A 17,181-nucleotide genomic window follows, 5' to 3' on the forward strand; every position below is an offset into this window, starting at 1 on the left:
CACTTGGAATACAGTATCAGGTAAAGAAACAGAACTGTATGGAGCACAAGAGGCCTGACAGCTCATTCCTAAGTAAGTGACTCCCACACCCAGAGCTGACAAACCCTTAAGATTCACATGTAGCACACAAATCTGCCGAAAGAAAACCAAATCCTTATCCTTTTCTGACTGAAGAGGTCAGAAGCCACAGTAGAGAAGAAACGGATAAATCACAGGAAAAAGATCAACGGTGCTGCCTCACCATACCCTCTTCTCCTCACCTCTCCCTCTCCGTGAAGTTCAAGAACATGTAAGGAACTAAAGAAACCTTGTAAAGACGAGGGCAGTTTCCCACAGGGATGTGTATGACCTCAGCCAAGTGGCAAAAAATGCTAGAACAAATCACATGACAAAATGTGGAGCAGAACAGAGTGCACCTGCACTAACAGCCACTGAAGCAGTCACTGCAACCCACTTCCAATTCTATCAGGCCCCAGCAAAAGTGGGAAGAACACCAAAAGACAACTGTAGCTTGAAAAGGAAGACAAACTTCAAACACAATGAGGAGAGAATCAACCCACAGAGAATGCCTGAAAAAAGCCCCAGACCAAGTAAGGCCTTATAAGTTCTTAAGAAGTGTTTAACTTTCATTTGGTGGGACTTAACGCCTAGAAGTAACATGTTACTTAAAGTTTTTAAAGTAAATCTAGATGCTGCATACAGAACAGAGTAAATAATGAAGCAGGAAGCTCTATTGGGAGGGTACTGAACTAACTCAATCAAGGCTGGTGATAGATTTGAGCAGGGCAGTGGTGGAGAGGAAAGCAGGGACTGCATTTGGGATACAGCTTTCATTAATCGACTGTTTTGAGTTAGACCAAGTTTGTATTCCTGAAATGAACCTCATGGTTATAGTATATCATCCTCAATATATAGCTAGACTTAAACTCTTGTTTATTATGGATTTTTGCATCTGTTGAAATATTGATCTGTAGTTTTCTTTCCATGAATGTCTTTGACTAGTGTCTGGGCAACAATGGACTCATAAAATGAGCTGGAAAATGGTATTTTTTCCTCTGATAGGTGAAAAGTGTTTTGTAGAACAGGTAATATCCTTCATTAAATGTTTGATAAAATTTTTAATAAAATTTATCAGCAAAATCATCTGGGCCAAAACTCTTCTTTGTAGAAGGATTTGCAGGCAGTAATTCAATTTCTAAGTATACAACTATTCAATTTTTCTATTTTTTCAATTCTGTTCCATTTCTTCCTCACAGGAATTTCTTCATTTAATCAAAATTATCAAATTTGGTGGCCCATATTTGTTCACTATATTCCCTTATTTTCTTTTTAACGTCTATGAGACATGCAGAGATATTTCCTCTTTGATACTTGTTATTGTTATCTATTTTTCCCTTGATAAGTCTGGATAAAAGGCTATCAATTTTCTTTATATTTTTCAAAGAAATTGTTTGTTATCTTAATGTTGTTTCCTGTTCTCTACTTCCAATTTCATTGATTTGCATTTGACCTTTATCATTTCCTTTCATTTACTTTGGATTCAATTTGCTGTTCCTTGCTACCTTCTTAAGGTAAAAGCTTAGATCACCAATTTCTTATTTCCTAATTTAAGAACTTAATGCTATAAATTTCCCTCTAAGGAATGTTTTAAATGCATCTCATGAACTGAGACATGCAGCAGTTTCATTTACATCTACTTTAAAGTATTCTCCAATTTCCTTTGCAATTCCATCTTCAATACAGATTATTTTTGTGTTGCTCAATTTCTAAGTATTTGGGGGATTTCCTAGATTTCTGTGACTGATTTCTAATTTAGTTCTGCTATGTCCAAGAACATGCTCTAGAATTTTAAGATTTCCAAGTTTATTAAGTATTGTTTATCCTAGTATTTCATATTTATAAATATGAAAATAATCCTATTTTCAGAGAATATAATAATTATTTATAATGTAATTCTATTTGTCAATTAATGTAATAATGTAATTCTATTTGTCAATTAAGTTGAGGTGGTTGACAGTGTTTTAGAAGACTTCTAAATATCCTTACTAATTTTCTATCTCATTATTATTAGGAGTATTTAATGCCAAACTAAATCATAGATTTGAGCTGGGCATGGAGGTGCATGACTATAATCCTCGTAACTTCAGAGACTGAGGCAGGAAATGCCAAGTTCAAGGTCAGCCTCAGCAACTTCGTGGGCCCCTCAGCAATTCAGTTAGAAAAAAGACTAGGGGTGTAGCTCAACGTAAAGCATTCCTGGATTCAATCCTCAGTACAAAAAAAAAAAAACTTAAAAATTTTAAAATCATAGATGTGTCTATTTCTCCTTTTAACTATGGATGTTTTTATTTTAGAGCTCTGATATCAGGAGCATACATACTTATAACTTACTGCAACATCATATTATAAAAAGTCCTTATTTTTCTCATAATATTTCTTTTTTAAATATTTTTACAGTAGATGGACAATACCCTCATTTTTTAAAATGTTTTGTGTATATATAAATTTTTGTGTATGTATATGTGTGTGTGTGTATATATATATATTATGTATATTATATAGTATATAGTATATATATTATATATGTATTATATATTATATATTATATATTATATATTATATATTATATATTATATATTATATATTATATATTATATATTATATATTATATATTATATATTATATATTATATATATATATAAGTTGTTGATGGACTTTTATTTATTTGTGGTGCTGAGACTCAAACCCAGTGCCTAACACATGCTAGGCAAGTGCTATATCAACTGAGCTATAACCCCAGCCCTAATAATATTTCTTAATGATTTTTTTAGTTATTTTACTCTCTACTTTCTATTTGACCTATCTCTACTGTTCCTTTGTTCATCCTTTACTGCCTTTTATGTTCAGCAAATATTTTTAGCTTATCATTTTAGTTTTCTTAAACTTCACACTATTTACTGGTTGTTATTTATCTAAAATGTTCACATTTAACTGATCAAAATCTACTTCAAGTTAATGACTTATATCCACAAAAATATTTACAACTTCACATCAGAATAGTTCTAGTTCCCAGCTCTCTTCTTTATATTACATGTAAAAATACTACTTATAAATAGTTCATTTATATATGTTATAGAGCCCACAGTAGGGTATTACATTTTTCTAAATAATCACGTTATTTAAACAAATTAAAAGAGAGGGAAGCTGGACACAGTGGCACATGCCTGTAATCCCAGCTACTTAGGAGGCTAAGGAAGGAGGACTGCAAATTTGAGGCTAGCTCAGGCAACTCATCTCAAAAGTAAAAAAAAACAAGGGCCAACAGATGTAGCTCAGTAGTCAAGCATTTGTTTAGTATGTGCAAGGCCCACCAAAAAAACCAACAATTTCAAAAAAAAGAGAAGGAAAACTTAAGGACATATATTTACCCACATACCGACCAAGTGCTCTTTATTCATTCCCCTGGGTCCAAATTATTTCTGAAGTATAAAGGAATTTCTTTTGCATGCCTTAAAGCACAGGTCTACTATCAACACACTCTATCGGTTTTGGTTTATCTAGAAATGTTTTTATTTCGTCTTTACTCAAGTTTCCCTTAATATAAAATTCTTGGTTGACAGGTTTCCTTCTCCATGACTTTAGATGTTGCTCCCACGTCTTTTGGTGTTCCCTGTTGTAAAAACTGTCATGAACTGGATTGCTGCACCCTTGTATGTAATTTGCTTGCTTCCTTTGAGCTTTTTTCTTTATCTTTGGCTCTGAGCAGTTTCACTGCAATGTGTCTGGGCATCTTTGTGTATTTTACTGAGAAATTGTTGAAATTCTTGGATCTGTTAATATTTTTCACCAAATATAGGAAGTTTTCAACCATTTTCAGCAATTTTTTTTTTCAAAATTTGTTTCTATTTTTTCTTTCTCTTCTCATCTTCTGGGATGCTAATTACATGTCTATTAGAACACCTGGTATTACCCCACAAATCTCTGAGGTGCTGCTCACCTCCAATTGGCTTAGCAAAGACAAGAGCAAATAATGGCAAACAGGACTACCCCAAATTTACACATTCCCATGTATCAAAGGACACCTCCCTCAGGAAAAACTAACAGAAAAACTGTGGGGTTTTGCTGCCTACACAAGGCAGCATACAAATAGCACCAAGCTATTAGCTAACCCTCCCCCAGTTGTTCCTAGATGGTTATTTTCCAATGCCTTTATATGATGTTGTTAATAATTTTAAAGATTTTTATTCTTATTTTCCATGGAAAGAAAGACCTGACATCCTTATCCTATTATCCCAGGATATATTAGTAAGATTGAGCCCAAAAGCATTTTCTAACAAAATACATGTGGATATAAAACAAAAAAAGTAGTCAAGGATGATCCTGAGAGTATTCTGAGCAAGCAGAAGAATGAAGTTGTCACCTACTGAAATGGGAAGACCAGATACCTGAGAGAAGGTCTAGAATTCAGTTTTTGATGTTTCATTTGAGATCTATTAGACATTGAAGAGGATGTTGTCACTGTGTTGTGTAGAATGACATCTTTACTAGAGGGAGAATAAACTAGACAGAATAAGGCTCCCTCGGGCTGGGGATGTGGCTCAAGCAGTAGCGCGCTCGCCTGGCATGCGTGCGGCCCGGGTTCGATCCTCAGCACCACATACCAACAAAAATGTTGTGTCCGCCGAAAAATAAAGATAAATATATATAAAAAAAAAAAAAGGCTCCCTCAAAAATTCAGTTTGCATAAATCCCAAACAAGAAAGAAAGAAATTCAGTAAGACCTATTATGGGGGTTCAGGGAAGCAAAAGTACAGGATGGAAAAAAAAAAAAGTTGAAAGAGCATAACTGAGACGGACAGGCAAGAAGACCACATGCAAAGGGAGGAGAAGCCCAATCAAAGAGCAGGAGCTGGGCCGGGGTGGTGGCTCAGTGGTACGGCGTTTGCCTAGCATGCATGAGGCATTGGGTTCGATCCCCGGAACCACTTAAAATTAAAAAATAAAGGTATTATGTCCATCTACAACTAAAAAATTTTAAAAATATTTAAAGAAAGAGCAAGAGCGAAAAGAACAATGAAATGCTCAACTGATGAAAGGTTTCTCCAAGAACTAGAATGGAAGACTGCAATAATAGCAGGTTGAGGTAAAACATGACAAAAATAAAGTCTATGAAATCTGTACAGTAAATTCAAGTGAGTATATATGATCGACACCCAAAGAACAGATAGGAACTGCACAGCTTAAACAGGAGTCCTGAGAGAGCAAGTGTCTACGAATAAATGATAGATAAATGTGAGGATATAAGAGGCTTCGAATGTCTGAGAACAGGACTTGTAAGAGGACACACCACCTGACAAGATACAATTCTTTTGTAGGGGTTTGGGGTTGTGGCTTAGTGGCAGAGTGCTTGTGGCGCATGTATGAGACACTGGGTTCGAACCTCAGCACCACATGAGATAGATAGATAAATAAAACAAAGGTATTTGTCCATCTACAATTTAAAAAAAAGAAAAACAATTCTTTAGAAAACTGCTGCTTATCAGGTTATCCTGTTAGTAACACTTACAAACATATCTCTAACAAGACTATAAGAAAAATTTTTATATTCACGATTTCATGTAAGCTTTACAATCCCTTGAAAACAACAAACCAAAATCTAGGAGTTCAGATGATTAAAATGCACAGTAAAAGGGGGGGGGGGGGAACCTGAAGTAAATAAAAGATATCATTGTAGAAAAAAATTTTAGCTGTGCTTTGGGAAATGGATTTCTTTGAAGAGATGAAAGGGGAGAATGGAAATACAATCTGGAAAGAAAGAAATAAAGACCTTATGGGATTTCAGCAAAAAGACCAACGAGACAAAAAAGGAAGGAGCTACTCAAGAAATTTTGAAGCCAGGTCCTGTGGTATGTGTCTGCAGTCCCAGCTAGCAGAGAGACTGAGGCAGAACTGTCTGAGCCCCGGAGTTTGGGGCCAGCCTGGGCAACACAGCAAGGCCTCATCACAACAAAGGAAAGGAGGGAAGGGAAGGAAGAAAGGAGGGAGTGAGGAAGGAAAGAATTCAGATCTAGTGAAAAGATTAGGAATCTTGAGAATAGTCCATAATCCTCCTGAAAGAGGGGAAAAAAAAAAAAACAGCATTTGTTCTTCAGTATGTTATTTTTTTATCTGCATTTCCTCCTGAGGATTTTGATGATAAAATAAAATGCACATAAAAGAGATTTAAAAAGAAAACATGCTAGGCAAATTCATTGCAAAATCATTAATATACACATCATAAATAGGTTTAGTTGTTATGTATATACTTATTAGTCAAGTAACATGTTCCACGTCTCTTCTGCTGGCTTATCATCTACACCATGATTCTAACAATTATGAATTTATTAGTGGGAATAGTAATTGTTGTGCTTTACCTTTGCAGTCAGGAGAAGAGCTAAAAGAAGGGTTCCTATTACTAGCAAAAATATGATGAAAATGCTAATTATTTTATCTAACATCTTCTCCAACCAGATGATCATCTGCACAGAAACGAAAAAGAGAATTATCTTTAAAATACAACTTAATAAAAGCACTTATGTATTAAAGTATCATGAACACAAATATAAATCTCAACATTGCAAAGCAAACTATGGTACACTAATTAAAGCAATAAAAGCTGTAAGTAACTTTAGAAAGTAAACTATTACTTACTACTGTGTGTTATGGGAAGAGTATATTACAGTCATCGCTAAGAAAAGGCAGTCAACTGGCAAATAACCCCATATCTATGTTTGAATTTCGTACTGTGGTATACCTACAATTCAAATTATAATTTATCATCTGGTAAATGTTCCAACAAAACAATGAAAATCCATTAGTTGACCTAAAAAAATCTCATGAAGTTGACTATTAATCAGGAGACATAGGTGACTTTAGAAAAATTATGGTTCTTATACTACAGGTATGCCCTAAATTACACAGATAAAATAGGAGTAAAGTAAAAATCGCAGTAACATTTGAAATGTTTTTCCCTTTATTTAGGGTTATAAAGATAGTAAAAATAAAAAAATGTAATATTCAAGCAAAAATAAATAGCAAATTCAAGATAGCAGTTACAGGGAGTGGATAGGAGGATTGGGAGGTAGATGCACAAATTGGTAATTATTTAGGTAGTGTTATCAAACTGGGGGTTAGGTAAATTAAGTATTCTCTAAATCGTTCTACATTTGAAAGATTTTATAATAAAGTGCTCTTAAAAGACTGTTATTCCATTTGAAGTAAATATTCTTTTGAAAACATAAGCTTTGTGACATTATAATTAATCAAATGTAAATCAATGTAATGGTCATTCCTTCATCAATAATTAAAATTATGCTCTTCCCCTAAATGCTACTTCTGATATGTTGACCATGAGTTCCCTCATCTTTCACAACCACAAATAATCCTACATGTTAAACAATTTCTGGCTGCAGAATATATAACAATTCCATAGATTTCAAAAACTCCTGCCGTGCAAAGCTACCACTTAACATTTTAAAATTTAATGAGAATAACAATTACTAAGATATTACATTATACTCCTCCATCCAACATGAACTATAGCATTACTAAGAAAGTTATTCTCAATTTAAATCTGAATTACATGCTCTCTGAACAGTAAGTTAGAAGAGCAAAGAATATTTGCTAAAAAATCACCACGTCTCCTACATTTATTTTCTACGCCATGCTTATAAGCTGGTTGTCCTCTTATCTGTTATTTCGTGAAGGACACTGTCATTAAGTGATCGATGCTAAGGTGAACTAAAAGATAAAAAGTTAATCTGTAATCTGGACAGTTAGAGCTTCAAACAGAAGAGTTAATTTTCAGTGCATGCTTCCAAAGCTTCAAAGACAATGCAGAGATTAAAAAAAAAATAACAAGTTTCTAAGATATGGAAGGTCAGATGTCTTATTTTGAAGGTAAATTCTAAAATCAATGAAATGAAAAGTGCACAATCAGCAACCAGCTGAACACCCAGTTCTTCGGATAACTTCCTGAAGAAAGGGCTAGTGTTTCATCCATTACTCCTCTTTGTATCTCCAAAATCTAACAGTACCAAGCATACGGCAAGCATTCAATTAACAGATAGCTGAGAAAGCAAGCATATAGTAATTTGAGAATTATAACTAGATTCATATCCACTAATAAGATAGGAGCTTCTGTTTTTTTTTCTTTAGAAAAGTCATATCCCAAAATGTATTTTTAAATGAAAATTAAGTTCTATTTAGAAAGTATAGAAATCTAAATTTATAGCTGGGTATGTAACATATAAAACAGAAAATCCAGAAACATATTATGTATACAAAGATTACAAAATCAAACTTCATATTTTTAAGCTATGGTAGAATTTTCCCAATTCCAATTTTGTCAGAAATTAAGCATAAAGTACTTGTTGAAGGTTTTGGATGCCCCTGGTATAACTAACATGCCCTATATCCAGGTTGTCTAAATAAAAATTTATGCCCAAGGGATAACAGGATATTTAGCTGTTTCATGAAAAATTAAAATAAAATTATTTAAGATGCAACACATAAGCTATTTTTTTTTTAATTCACATTATGGTCAACCAAAATTAAACTGAGAACGGAGTGATAAGGGAGACAGTGAAACAGAGAATACAGACAGGAGAAGACAGAAAAAGACTTATTAAAGAATAAAAAGGCATAGAAAAAGTTATTAGAAAAGAAATAAATGTGGGCATGGGAGTTGGTACATAAATAACTAAGGACCATAAGAGCAGAAAAAAACAAAAGGATAGAAAACTCAGGGGGGGGGAGGACAACACACCCCTGATAAAGTGAATAGAACAAGACCCACAAATAAACAGAATCTCAGAGACAGAACAAGAGACGTGGACACAGGAAGCAATGCAGATGGCTCCAGAGAACAGAATTCCTAAAGACGTGCCAGACATGCCATCCCAGGAAGCTGACCCTGTCCCATGCTCTGCTGTGGGCAGTGAACACCAGACCACCCAGCACCCTGCCTGGCTCATGGAAACTGCAGGGCCTCAAGCAATAATCCCCCAGTGCTTCCAGGCTGTGACCAATTACTTTAACTTGTGAGGCTTTTTGTTGTTGTTGTTGTTTATTTTTTAAGGGGAAGGGGATAATTTTAAAATAAGATAAATGTCTGTAATTTATACCTACACCAAAAGCCATTCAAAAAACCTCTAACCTGACTTCATCAAGCACTACTGAGTTTCTCTTCTATTTCCGAACCCCAGGCCCATGTTTTGCTTTATTTCTTTAACCAGCTCCTACTTGAGTCTTAGTGTGAATAGTATTAATAAATAAAACAAATAAGCCCTGAGAAACAGATCACATTTCACTCAACCATAAGATGGATGCTCTTGCCCTGTCCTCTTGATTGAATCAGTTTCCTAATTCACTCCACTTGAACATTTTATGTATCAAAATTACCCAAGGTTGCCATTTTCTGACCTTGGCTGTAATGCAGTAAAACAGCCTTCATTTATGTGCTTTCCTGGAACACACTCAGAATTTCAAGCAGTTACTCTAACTCCACAACAATCCTTCACACATGCTACATGGAACCATCCAAGAAAAGGGAAGTTCCTGATGGCTGAGGTAATAGGACTCTTTTTAACTAATCTAATTATGCAGTTTAGAATCAAGTTCTTGAATCAAGGTTATCTAACTCATTAGTCTACTGACAATAGATCAAATTTAACCTAATGAAGTCAGTTTTCCTTTCTCACTTTCCTTGGGAGCAATTTTCATTTCTTCAGGACAAACTGGGAAAATATACAAAATCATCTACCTTGATCAAAATAAGAAAACGTGACTTTCTGCACATCACTTGCTGTGGATTAAACTCATCTACTCATGCTAGTTTTATAAGGAATGGGCAAGTATACAACATATATGTGTGCGACTGGGGAAGTCTATTTCATACATTGCTTGTTTTCAATCCAAAGTTGAAATTTATGCATTGCCAAAGTCTTCCTTTTCCTCCTTTTGACAGGAAAAAAAATCCTAACCACTACATTTGCAAGTCTAATTTTGGCTTATTGCAAAGAAGTACCATATCTTTCTTATGACTTGCTATAAAATATTCACCGAAGACTTTTTAGAGTCTTACACAACTCTATGCCTTGGGAACATAAAAAAATTAGATGTCACAGGCCATGACTACAATCTGTTTTAAGCTAAAAATCAAATTTTGAAATACTAGTTCTTTTGTGTGTGTGTGTGTGTGTGTGTGTACACGCACCTATGTGTATGCGGATAAAATGACTAACCAAGGAATCATACAAATATATCAGACTTGTCATTTTTAAGAATTCCTGTGTTATTTATAGAAAAAGTAACAAAGCTCTTTCTTTGTAACTGCCACCTCATGTGCTGGCATACATCAGAGGAGACTAGAGGAGCCCCATCACAGTGCTGGAAAGGCATGGAAATCAAAGACCACAAGACAGACCTTCTCACAAGCACTGGAGCAAGGAGATACCCTCCATATCCTAAACAGTCTTTGTTGAGGTTTTAGCAAATTGAACTGTGACGGTATTCATGCTTCACGACCTTCCATAGCTTATATAAGTAGAAGCTTAGTTTGACATATGGACAGAGACACAGAGAGAGAAGGGAGATACTGGGGGAGGAGCGGGTTATAGAATTCAATAGTAAAAACCAACATCTGTGTATTCATTTACCTTCTTATTTAGCCAGTGCCAGAGCTTGAGGATAGGGGGAAGGTGAGAAAGAGAAGATAAGAACAGTGGAACATCATTAGAGAATGCAATAACAGTATGAAAAGAAAAGAAAGTCACTGAGAGCATGAGAAGGAAATTGTCAGGAAAAACTAAGAGAAAACCATAACACATTTAAGAAGCTTCAAATCAAGAGAATGTAGCATTCCTCTATGACCAACAAGGACTGGGATGATGAGAGCTGTAAGCACTCTTGGTAATCCAACAAATAAAATGCATAAAGCAACCTGAATGCTGCAGGCTTAGTGTCTGCCTTTGCGCTGCTCCATCTACCTGCTCTTACTGCCGCGTCTACTACCTATCTTTTTCTTGGGGGGAGGGGTGCTGAGGGCTGAACCCAGGAGTACTGTACCACTGAGCTACTCCCCAGTCCTTGTTTTTTTGTTTGTTTTTGAGACAGATTCTCAGGAAGTAGTGCTAAGGCTGGCCTTGAACTTGGAATTCTCCTGTCTCTGAATCTAAATGGCTGAGATTTCAGGCAAGTGCCACCATGCTGGCTCTACCCTATGCGATTGCCAGATCTACCTAATGAACTCCTACTTCAAAACTTGCTCTGTGCTTCAAAACTTGCCCTGCCATCACATCTTCTGCAAAACTTCCCTTTCCCACTTCCTTATCAACAGAAGTCATTTCTTGCTTGGTGCTACCACTGAATCCTGTACTTAGTATATAAAGTAAATTAGATAACACTTACATAGAGCTTAATGAGTACCAGGCACTGACATAGGGTTGACATTAACTCACTTAACCTTCACAATGATTCTATGATGTAGGTGCTATTATACCCATTTTATTGATATGAAAACCAAGACACCAAAAAGTTAAAGATACCTGTTCAAGGTCACAAGGCTACTAAGCAGCAGAAGTGGGATCTGAAACCAGAGTTTGGATGCAGAGTCCACATTCTTTAACCCACTAAACCTTGGGTTTTCATGAATTGTTGTTTATCTCCACTAAATGAGCTACTGTATCTGGTTTTCCATGATTCACCTGACCTTCCCTGAGATTAGCACAATATTTGACAAACAGGAATTACTCCAAAAATACTCACTGATCTGAGCCATTACCTAGTTATATAATTTTAGGCAGATCACTTAACATTTCTGGATTTCAGTTTAGTCCTAAAAAAGTGAAAGAGTTGAAGTAGGTACTCCATTAAATCCTTTTCTCCCTTATTTAAGAGGAAAACCACATAATACTTATTTAAAATAAATCCATTCTATCCTTATACGAACCATAATACCAAATTTCAGAATTTCATCATTGAATTAGATGTTAAATGTATCATCAACAGTTATGAAAAAACACTAAATACCGTGGGATGAAACATTTCAAACCATGAAACATATAAACTCTGGACCAAGCTCTTAAAATATGATACCTTGCTATCAACTTTTAACAAGAATTTCCCAAGCCCAATGATTGGCCACGGTGCTAAAGCCTCCTGTCGCTCCTTCAGGAAATGCTCCATGACCTGCCACCAAACCCGGCAGCGCTTCTCCAGGAAGTCCACAACACCAAAGTGAATAACAAGCTTTTTGATGATCCACACTATAAAATACATATGCAAACAAAATACAGATCAGAAAGGTATAATATGAAAAGACTCCTTAATTTCCTTTCTAAAACACTAAAACTATTATTAAAATAAAGATCAATGCTAAAAAGGGAGAAGTGGAAGAATTCAAGTTCTAAACAGATGAACTTGGCCAGGTAACTTTTCACACAGTCCCCGCCACCCACATACTATCTTCTTTGTGACGTCTGAATCCTCGGAGGAGTCAGGGATTATTTTACAGCTCACATAAATACAAGATATTCTTTTTTTTTTTTAAATATTTATTTTTTCTTAGTTCTCGGCAGACACAACATCTTTGTTGGTATGTGGTGCTGAGGATCGAACCCGGGCCGCACGCACGCTAGGCGAGCGCACTACCGCTCGAGCCACATCCCCAGCCCCAATACAAGATATTCTTTTCATGCAGGTTTCAGTAACTATAACAGTCCCCATACTCTTCCCCTTCCTAAGTAAAGAAAACTAACCCCTGATATTTTCTCATCTCTCTAGCTATTACAGTTGTTCTTTCAGAACTTGGTTCTTTTCCTTAGATGTTTTGACATTTAGCAACCAGAAAAATATAAGGTATTTCACACACATCATGATTTTATGCCACTGCAGGGTAACAAGTGTGTTCCCATTTCCTCATTTGATGCTGCTGTGCACATCTGAGCAGATGCCAGGGCTGAGCAAAGAAGTCAGCTGAGTGCAAGCAGCCCTCAGAAAGCACTGCACAATTTCAGTGGGGACCTCAGGAAACCACAATGGGAATGTTGACTCCCCCTGGAGTTAGGCAGTGCAGTGGCCCTTCAAGCAGTTAAGCCCCCTAATAAAGACAACTCAGAAGGTAGAGGGCCCAGAAGGCAGTGTTACAGATCTGTGGGGCCTGCCTTGAAGGATAAACCTGGATAACTGCTCCCATCCACTATAATTTCCCTAACTCCAGGGATTTGTGTGCTTAGCCCTGACCTTATAACCAGAGGATCCATTTCCTATTTTGAACCATGAGCTCTGTACTGCATACCAGTTCAACAATTCCTTCATTAGCATTTTTAAATCCCTAGAAAAGCTCTATATCTATGTGATATCATGATATCTCCATGATATGACAGGCTGTAGAAAGCATTTGAGGGACCACCTTAGTTACAGCCTGCCCTCCCAAGACCATATCAAATTCCTTTGATGACCAGAAGGTTCAGATATGTCCAGGAGAAACTCCTGGTAACAAACCTTAATAAAAAGGGAGTTCTAACAACCCCAACACATGATTTGCCAGCACAAGAAAATCATCAGGCAGAACCAAATAAGGATGGAACAATCTAGAATAGTAATTTAAACCACATTTCACTAAGCATTTCTATAATTGCCCTAAGAAGCAGAGCCATAGTATGTTCTCGGTGACTTGCTTAATTTAACTGCATCTTGTTCTAAGTGCCTACCAGAAGTTCTCTTGAGGACATAAGAAACAGAAATTTCAACTATTTATACTGTATGTTCCCTCAGGACAGCACTCTACAGTGTTTGGTCAAAATAAACGTTTAATATAATGGCTAAGATTTAATTACCTGACCAATACAATGAGAATAAGAAGTGGTGAAAACTAGTGATCCAAAAGGCATACAGGAAAATAAATTTAGGCTTTTGGATATAGTAGAAAACAGATTTCCAATCAATGAGAAGCTAAGTATATATCTGCTTAAGGGTGAAATATTAATGAAATATCAAAGTAACAAATTTCCAGAATAACATTTGTTCCATGACTTAAATGCAAATATACAACTGTTTTAAAGTGACAATAAAATTTTATCAAATGCTAAAATCCAAAGTCAAAAAAGAAAAAAGGGGGGAAAAAATATCTTTGGAGACAAGAGCAGATTTTAATTAACCAGATAATGACCTGCAATAGGCACGGGCAACAACTGCACAATCCACAGGTTCAACCAGATCTGGACAACAACGATGGCCCAAACAAGAGACACAAAGTAGATGTCACTAGTTTTCTTCTTTCTAAGAAATGTTCCGATTTCAGGTCTTTGTCTGCCCAGGGTGGGTGAAGGGGAGGAGGGTGAGGAGGAGGAGGACGGTGAGGAAGAGACAGACAGCATTGGAGGGGGTTCTTCCTTGTCTGTGGCTTCTGAAAAGGGGGGAAAAAATCACAGACCATATTAGTCCACTTTAAGAAACAGTAACAGAGCAATCTGTTAGTCTGCCCTATATTATTAAATGTACTCTGACAGAATATATAATATCATTATGTCTAAAAAGACAAAAAGATTTGTATGTGTTTACAAATCTTTTTATACACACTGAAAAACTTGTGGAGAATTATACTACTGACAGAGGTCAAATCTAAGGAAATTGTTGGGAAATATTGTTGGAAGATGAAATGTTTTTTATAACTAATATACACATATTATTTACATAAACTAGAGAAAATACATGACAATGTAGCTGAGTATAATAATAATCAAAAATTATTCAAATCACATAAAGCAACAAATACATATATAAGAATTTCTATATATAGGAATTCTTCCTTTCTTATATTTTTGCTTTTGCAGTCTTGAGGATCAATCCCAGGACCTCACACATGCTAGGAAAATACTCCACTACTGAGCTACAACACCAGCCCTCTTCCTCTTTCAATAGAAATTTAGATTAGATGTATTGACATGCTTCTGACATAATGTGACTCTTTTAGTGTCATTTCTCCTAAAATTGAACCAATTGCTATTAAAAGAACCCAGGACTTTCAAATTTGTCTTTTCTTTGAATGAGATATAAAACAAAGAGAGATTGTGGGTTGAGAAATTTTCAAATAAAGGAAACTACACAGGATTGTTTCACATAAGGCACTCTTCTTTCCTAATGATGTAACAATTGCTACATTTTACTATAAATTGTTTCTGCTTCCTAGTTTTGACAAGACATACCATATACACCAGAAATCATACAAATTTTAATACAATATTAGTCCATATACCTCAATCTTAGTCCATATACCTCATCTTGCCTCCCATTAAAAAAATATTAATTACAAAAGTAAATCATATTTTGGAAAGTCTTAAAAAAAAAACAACACAGAAATGAACACCTATAATCAACCTATTTGCCCCAGTCTTTGTTGTTTTTTTTATTTTTTGTTGGTTTTCTTTTGTTACCAGAGATTGAACCCAGGGGTGTTTAATCACTGAGCTACATTCCCCATCCCTTATATTTTTGTTGTGAAACAGGGTCTCACTAAGTTGCTGAGGTGCCCTAGTCTTTTACACAGCTTCACCTGGTTATATCATATTCCACTTATCTTTTTCCATTTTCTCACTTCAGAACAAAGTCAGCCAGAGGGCAAAGACCTTGTCTATCTTGTTCTTCCTCCACTGAATTCCTAGCACACAGAAAAGTATCTGACCTGCTGTAGGTAGGTGCTCATTAAATATGTGTTGAGTGAATAATTCCCTGTTATGTCATCATTTTTATAAGCAGCCAGAGTATCCAGCTGAATGTTCTATCATAATTTCCTCAGTGCTTATTTTAATGTTAAATGTTTAGCTGTGAATAAACTTTACTGCTGAGATACTTTGTACCACAGTAAGTCAGCTCACCTCACTAAGACTAACATTCTATCCTGAGGTAAGGGCTAGGAGCCAAGCTAGTTATAGCATGATTTTGTTTGACTTTGCTCTCTTATTATCTTTCTAGTTTGGAAACACTATGTTGGTGGGTATATTAGATATCTGGAGGAATAACCACTTCATAACCCATCATCTTCTTTCCACTTTAGAACATGATTCAATGTGTAAAAATATATATATATAAGTGTTCCTACTACTCTTGGTTCTTTTCTCTGTATGATTGCTTCCTTCCACTTGTGTCTAAAGTCAGTTCCTCACCAACAGCTCACTATAAATATTCCCGAACTCCAAATGGCTCCAGCTCAGAAAGGTGTCTCAGCACAGACCAAGGTGGCTTTCCACATTCTCAAGCTCTGGGAGGGCACAGTAACATATTCAGATGTAAATCTACCAGGAGCATCTCACAGGAGCTTGTGACTCCAAGAGCCAGGCCACAGAAAATAAGTAGGGGGGTCAGTTCAGGGATCAGTCAACATACACAGCATAAAGCAAGCAAACCAAACTTTTATAAAGAAAGAATGCCAGAGAAATGAATGAAAACATACCCCTCCCCTGCAAAAAAAGAATGTAAACTGAGAAAAGGAAGCAAAAGAAAAAGTAACAAAGAAATAGAACAAAATAAATCAATGCAAGAGAAGTGACAGCTATAAAGAAATGGGAGATGAGAAACAGCCTAAGGTAGAGAGGCCTGTGGAAAAGGTAAATAAGACACCAAGAAAAGAAAAATCAAAGTGACAAAGAACAAAAGAAAAAAAAAGCATTTCTAAAAAGGGAGTGATAGAAGAGCCAAGATAAGAAACTCAAGAAGGTAAACAATGAAATGTATGAAAAAGTGACATGAGGACAAAGTCAGGTGGCCTTGAATGGTGTAAGAATGGTCATTAGAGAGAAAAAATGAAGGACCAGCAAGACAAGCAGCACTCTTCTTAACTCCATCCTCTATTTAGATCTCATTTTCCAGAACTTTGAACGCCTCAGGACCTCAATCACCTGCAGGCTGAGTGGAGGGCTGGTCTTCACTGCTAGACTCATAACCCGTTATGGAGATGGCCAAGTTGGCTAGAGTAGACGCTGCCATGGAGATTACTTGCCCTGGTAACTCTGCCCCTGTAAAAGAAGCACACGTTCTTAAAGTGTTTGAAGCAAATGAACAAAGCAGGAAATAAAGGTTGCAAATTTAAACACAATCCTAAATTTTCAAAAACAGTAAAACAAAATGGTTATTTCTGACCCAATG

The 17,181-nt window shown here is 35.9% G+C and overlaps 1 protein-coding gene across 6 annotated transcripts in view; it reads right to left on the reverse strand.

Annotated features, from left to right (window-relative positions):
• Positions 1 to 17,181, reverse strand: part of Tmem245 (transmembrane protein 245) — an 83,804-nt gene that overhangs the window by 48,948 nt on the left and 17,675 nt on the right. For 4 of the 6 annotated variants that reach the window (XM_005329728.5, XM_078047917.1, XM_078047921.1 and 1 more), the window contains exons 4-8: positions 16,935 to 17,051; positions 14,210 to 14,446; positions 12,136 to 12,305; positions 10,698 to 10,721; positions 6,414 to 6,518 (exon numbers count right to left, since the gene is read on the reverse strand). In XM_005329728.5, the coding sequence (XP_005329785.4) occupies positions 6,414 to 6,518; positions 10,698 to 10,721; positions 12,136 to 12,305; positions 14,210 to 14,446; positions 16,935 to 17,051 (653 nt within the window). The remainder of the gene's footprint in view (positions 1 to 6,413; positions 6,519 to 10,697; positions 10,722 to 12,135; positions 12,306 to 14,209; positions 14,447 to 16,934; positions 17,052 to 17,181) is intronic. The other 2 variants (XM_078047918.1, XM_078047919.1) reach the window with 1 other exon arrangement.

The sequence above is a fragment of the Ictidomys tridecemlineatus genome, chromosome 4 (genome assembly GCF_052094955.1).
Source record: "Ictidomys tridecemlineatus isolate mIctTri1 chromosome 4, mIctTri1.hap1, whole genome shotgun sequence".
Taxonomy (NCBI): domain Eukaryota; kingdom Metazoa; phylum Chordata; class Mammalia; order Rodentia; family Sciuridae; genus Ictidomys; species Ictidomys tridecemlineatus.